Source organism: Drosophila elegans, unplaced genomic scaffold (genome assembly GCF_018152505.1).
Source record: "Drosophila elegans isolate 14027-0461.03 unplaced genomic scaffold, ASM1815250v1 contig_476, whole genome shotgun sequence".
Taxonomy (NCBI): domain Eukaryota; kingdom Metazoa; phylum Arthropoda; class Insecta; order Diptera; family Drosophilidae; genus Drosophila; species Drosophila elegans.
The window spans coordinates 14,380,769-14,386,810 of NW_024545863.1; the positions used below are offsets into that span (position 1 = coordinate 14,380,769).

Genomic DNA, 6,042 nt, shown 5'->3' on the forward strand with positions numbered 1-6,042 from the left:
CGCAACTGACGTGCAAAACTGAAAATTCTATACGCTGAGCCAACATTACTCTGTTTTGGGATTGCCACACCCATTCAAGGATAGGCTGGTCAAAAGGTCCTTCGCATGACCCTCGACCAATAATGCTGTAATAATGAGCCACGCCCTGTTATTGGCAATAGCGATCGTTATCGGACCTCTCTTTCGCCTGGCGCAAATCCTTTTCTTTCTCTTTTTTGCTGAATTTTCCTTTTCTTATCCTTTGCGTGAACTGCTTGATTGACCCACCCCCTCGGTAAAATTAGTCAGGACGCATGTGCACTGCTTACACTGCTTGGCGGTAGTAAACTGGTTACTGGGCGTTTCAGCAGGCGGCCTATAGATGGCGCCACTGTGCACTGGCCATTAGCAAGTTTTCCCGGTAACTCGCTTTTCTGTTTCTAATTGAAGGTTTCCATCTGCATCATCTGCATTTTTGTATCTGTATCTGTATACGCATCCTTCGCGGTGCGTGCGCCTTCGTTTCTGCTGGCCGACACCACCACTTGGCCATATTTTACCGCTTTTAAGCAGCGCGTAAATACTCACGCTTACTGCAAGAGTCCATTAAACGGTCGTAAAATCTTTACGAGTCCCAATATGAGATTCTCTTAATACGATTTTTTATGATATTGAAATCTCCTTTCGCAGCGAGCCCATCATCGCCCAACTTCGAGTCGAGAGAGACCATCTGAGGCCCACTCGCATTCGCTCCCCCCTACCCCCTGCAGTTCGCTTTTCCGCTTTTTTCCAGCTGAGGGAAAGCGGGAAAACTGAAAAACCACCGCCGCAGGTATCAAAATGGCCACCCCCTCGCCAACGGGGCGTATTCGTGTGTTTAAATGTCTTGTTGAGGCCTATAAAACACGCTCGTCATTCCGAGCGATGACGAAAAGGCAGCGATTGGGATGTCGAATTTCATTCAGTTATCCACGGGCAAGGAAAACATTAGGGGGAGACCTAAATTAGATCAAGTTTGATTTTCTGGACCTTAGAAATTAGAAAACCAATCTTTTATTATCAAAAAAAGTAAATACACATTCAAATATAAAATTAAGGAAAAGCTTACAGGAATTTAGCAAATATTTCATAAATTCATTAAATTGCTTTATGTTCAATTTCTGTACAGCTATATAAATTTTTTAAAATTGCAATCATTAAATGCTGTTCTTACATTTTTTCTTATTGATTAAAAATAAAAGAATTTTTGTAAAATTTTTTAAGTAAAGTTTATTTTTTATATTGTGTTCAGTTTTTGCATACTATGTACATACTTTTGGTTACTTTAAGCAGTCAGATAAACGAGTTTTTTGTTAGCAGTTTTACGTTAAACGCACTCATGAACTGCCACCGCTTGAATCCCCACCAGAATCATCACTAGTGCTACAATCATCGTCATCATTGTCATTAGCTTCGCCCGCACACAATGAGTTAACAAAGAGAATTAGGCTCATAGCATCTTGACCAAGGCACAAGGCAGCCATTGCGTAATCGCCCTTTTCATACTGCCCATCGATCACTTTTTGAAAGTTGAGGAGAAGGGAAATGCTAACAAACATTGGGATAGAAACCAAAATTTTAGATATATACACACATTCTTACCAAAATGGGTGTGTACACAAATGGGCTGCCGCAAATAGTGCCAATAAAATGTATTTGCTCGAGGGCCTCCGAAATACTCGAGTTTCAAAGCACATCATTATGAACATGCAAATTAGGGAACCAACCACGGTCCCAAAATTGTTAGTGGATGAATATTTGACACCATCATAGAATAGTCCCAAATAAACTGATGGCAAAGTTATTATCAGGCTGATCTGTAATAAATAAATAGGGTTGTGTCTAAAATGCTATAATATCATCTCATTTTATACTCACTGCCACGATGATAATAGCCCTCCAGCTAAATTCTTGATGATTCGATGATTCTTCCCAGGGAATTTCGCTTTCTGCAAGGGGTGGATCAAGTTCCTCGTCTTTGTTTCCTTTGCATATGATACCATTCTCTGACTTTCTCCCATTCTGACCGCTTTTAGTTCCCCCTTTTCTAGTAGGATTGCACCTATTCATGTGTGTTTGCATTTAAGAACACGTGTTTATATTGTATATGACAAATTCAGAAAATGTTATGTGACTACAAGATCCTTAAGAATAAATAATGAATTAGTTAGTTCCAGAATTTGCCCCTTTTCTATTCTTAAAAAATGTTCTCATTAAAATGTACGATTATTGTGTGAAAAATTAAAAATTAAACATATTTAAATTTGGATTTTATATTTAAATTTATATTTATATTATATTTTTATATTTATATATTTTATATTAAATTTAATTATTTATATTTGAAAATATTTAACTAACATCGTTTTTTTACAATCATTAAGTTACGGCTTTTACTAATAATATAAAATTATTTCTTTTTCTAGATTATAAATCATCTGCGAAAGTGGTGAGTGTAAATTTAAGTACTTAAGATTATCCTTTTGGCTTAAGCCCAACAAATCGCCATTTCATGCTTTATAATCTAGTACTATTGTAATCTAGTAATTATTGAATGCGCAATTTACAAAACAATGTATCATTAGTGCAATTAAAATGCAATAAAATTAGAGGGATACACACCCAGGCAGACGAGCGGACATTAGGTGTGCACTCGTATAAATTTTATTGAGTAATTCGGAGGTGACTCGAGATCGCTGCTGTGCAGATGACACGGAGACCCAGATTCGGGGTGACCCATAAACCCGACCGCATCGGGGATTAAAAAATGATTGCGTGAGAAGGCATTTAGTAATCGTTGGAAGAACTCATTCGTCAGGCGATCGGGGGCGGGGTAAGCGGGGAAACCGCGGCCAAACAAGCCGTAAACCGACGCTATAAAAGTGTATCAAATTAGGGAAAGAACTTGATGTGCAGGGAGTTTTTATTTCCACCGCCACTGAGCCGCACTTTTCACTCGGGGCGAGTCTCACTCAATGCCATTGATTTTATGGCGAGTGACAATTGATTCTGGTCTCATTACTCACTCCTGCACTCGTCTCTGAGCCGAAATACTTTACAGTCTTTTTATGGGCAATTACTCCTGTCTTCTAGCGGGTTTTACGAGCCGCACTCAGCGCCGAATTGCACTTGCTACAGCAATAGTTTCTGAGGTTGTGGGAACCAACGAAAGGAAAACTGGCTGCCAGCTTATTAAACGAATGGATTTTCGAGTGCGTCACGAATGCAGCTAAAAGTGTGTAGTGTATGTCCATATTTTTTGGCCAAATTATAGCATGTCAGTGAATTAAAGCCTACATAGTAGTTCAATAAATCCATTGAAATGAATCATAACTTATTATATTTTAAGGAAACGAACGAAGGAAATTACCACCTTAATAATAATGGGGAAATGATTTACAAATTACAAAATGTTGTATATTTAAAATGCAAAATGTATTTAGAATATTTCAATTTAACTAAATGAAAAAATAAAACTTTCTTACATCCAAAAAAAATTGTCGTAGAAACTAAACTATTGTTACATGAATATTAATCTTTTGGGTATAACAATTTCTCAATTAGAGGAGTAAATAACCAATACGAACGTATTAAAACAAATCTTATGTGGCTTAAAACAAGGCCTTTGACTACAGTTTAAGACTCTTCGGTAAAGTAATGAAAAAAAAGTATAAACATATTATTATATATTGATTATTATATATATTATTATTATTGAACAAATACTTATACTTTAATACTGTCCGTAGTTTAGGTTCAAGACACACTTATTAAAACTAAACTTTGTATTTTTTGTTTGGGGGTAGCACTATTTAGTAATAAAAATATCAAAAACAAAAAGTGGTGTTCTTAAAAATTAAATCGAAAATGAATAGGCTATTGCCATTTTTACTATCTTCACTTTCATGTTCTAATTTGTCAGTATATTTATTGTTTTACAAGTGTTTCCCTTCTTTTTATGCCTATTTTGTTTTAGATTCAACCTGTCGCACGAGAGATTACAACGGAGCTGTTTCTTTTATGGTTTGTTCCGCTTTTGTTTAACGGTCCCGAGGATCACACGCAATCCCACGCAATCCATATCCACCACCGAAGTCAGAAAAACCCGACTCAACGCTACGCAACGCAACTCGACTCAACCGAAACTCGACTCTTACCCCCGGGCACTCAAAATAGTGTTTTATTGTTGAAAATTACACTTCTTTTATTTATTTACGTTTTTCTGCATTTTCTACTGCTCACTCACTCTCACCCAGTTTCAATTTTTATATGTTTATTACGATTATTATCGTTTAATGGGGCTCGCTCGCTCGTTATTGCTGTTTTTGTTATTGTTGCACCAGTAGTTGTGTCAGACAAACGTGTGAAGTTGTTTTATTATTTGTTTTGATTATCAAAATGGGCGTTTTACATTTTTCCGGTCGTTGGGCGGCCCACCTGCCATGGGCCCCCAGCTTATATACCATATCCCATAACCCCAGGGCAAGGGCAGTAAATCACAGCCCGCTGTGAGTGCCTGAGTATCTGGGCAGCAGTACACTCGAAAATGAATAGCCCTTTTCTTAGGAATTTGTCTAAAATTAGTAGCGGATGGTTGCGGCATTGTGGTTAGAAATTAAATCTAAGCGATTAAACTTCCAAACCGAAGGCGTACAATCTATTTTTGTTACTAATGCAGAATATAATGTTAAAGTTTTAAAATGCACAGACTCCATGAACAATTTAACTTTTAAATAAAGTTTTTAGTAATAATTTTGATTCCTTAAAAAAAAGTGCCAAAAAATATTACTAACAAAAATATGTTACTATGAGCAAGATTTAAAAAAATAATATCGCTAACATACTAAATTCATGTAAATTTCTGCCAGTGATCGAGTGAGATCGAGTGCACTCAGTGCTGGCCACTCATTCGCACTCTCCGTATGACCCATAAACATAAACCAAAGTGTGGCAAAATGTTTAATTTGGAATTTATGAGCAATTAATTTTAAAGCACTCGCCCGGCAGTTAACGCTGTTTCTGCCCCTCTCCCCTTTCGGCCATCGCCCACCCTTGGCCATAAAAGATTTAACAAGCCAGTGTGCCAAAAATTGATTGTTTAGCCAATCCGCTGATTGATCAATTATTCAATTGTTATCGCCCAAGATTTGGCAATCACGTTTGAGCAAGACCAGCAAAACTAACCGAAAGACTATTATTAAAGAATTCACCGACTGAATGGCCTGGTGAGAATTCCATTAAACTGGCAGGTGCAAAACAAAAAAATTTATTTAAATATGTTATGGTAAATATAATCTTAATGAAGCCAAACAAAATGTATTGAAGTACTTTAAAGCTGGTGGGAATAAAATTTGTACATTTTTTAGAATAAGCAAAAAAATTGTTAATTATTATTGATATTTACTGAGTACAATTATTTTAAGGTTAATAATATGTTTTTTATAGAACGGAAAACTAAAAATATCAACATAATTTCGCTCTTTTTTTTAAGCACAATGTAAAACACTCAATATATTTTGTATGAATTCATTTCAAGTAAACAATCATTTCATTCCATACTATATGAGATCAATACAGGGCAGCGTATTTGTTTGGATTGTGATATACATTTTTTGTAATATTTGTAATATTAACATCATATAATATAACATCACACACAGCTTATGTAAAACAAATAATAAATACAGTTGAGAAATTGTATATAAAAAGAATTTGTATCATTTATTTAAAAGTACGATGATTAAATATTAAGTTTTAATATAAAATAAAAGTTAAAGAAATAAAAACAAATATTTTGTTTACCAAACTTATTTTTAATGTAAGCAAATTGAGTCTTATTATTTAATGCAGCTTTTCACTCACACCATCCCTGTCCCACTCAAGTATGTTTTAAAGAGTCAGATAGCAAAGTTCTATAAGTGGAGAAGTTAAGAAATTGCAGATACACTTTATTTCCGCACACATTTGCCCTATTCCAGGGAAAGAGATGGGAATAGAGAGCAAAAAAGAGGGGGTGACAGAAAT

At 35.6% G+C, this 6,042-nt stretch overlaps 2 protein-coding genes across 5 annotated transcripts in view; one reads left to right on the plus strand and one right to left on the minus strand.

Annotated features, from left to right (window-relative positions):
• The window catches only part of LOC121467577, a 108,001-nt gene extending 102,580 nt beyond the window's left edge, over positions 1–5,421 (plus strand). For 3 of the 4 annotated variants that reach the window (XR_005977637.1, XR_005977638.1, XM_041709319.1), the window contains exons 6-7: positions 2,445–2,467; positions 3,995–5,421. Coding sequence is in view for 1 of the 4 variants with exons in the window: in XM_041709319.1 (XP_041565253.1) it covers positions 2,445–2,467; positions 3,995–4,408 (437 nt within the window). In the remaining 3 variants the exon portion in view is untranslated. The remainder of the gene's footprint in view (positions 1–2,444; positions 2,468–3,994) is intronic. The other variant, XM_041709320.1, reaches the window with a different exon arrangement.
• On the minus strand, positions 1,238–2,126 carry LOC108150558. The gene is made up of 3 exons (XM_017278794.2): positions 1,897–2,126; positions 1,621–1,835; positions 1,238–1,566 (listed from the first exon to the last, which is right to left on the minus strand). The coding sequence occupies exons 1-3, from the start codon at positions 2,098–2,100 to the stop codon at positions 1,356–1,358; spliced, it is 630 nt and encodes a 209-aa protein (XP_017134283.1). The 5' UTR covers positions 2,101–2,126; the 3' UTR covers positions 1,238–1,355.
• Positions 5,422–6,042: the final 621 nt, after the last annotated feature.

Bases quoted from the DNA above. Each gene is read 5' to 3' on its own strand.
- LOC108150558 (XM_017278794.2), bottom strand. From the start codon at position 2,100: ATGCAAACACACATGAATAGGTGCAATCCTACTAGAAAAGGGGGAACT. The intron at 1,836-1,896 runs GTGAGTATAAAA...TATTTATTACAG, and splicing joins GGGCTATTATCATCGTGGCA to ATCAGCCTGATAATAACTTT. The intron at 1,567-1,620 runs GTAAGAATGTGT...AATGTTTGTTAG, and splicing joins TTGTGTACACACCCATTTTG to CATTTCCCTTCTCCTCAACT.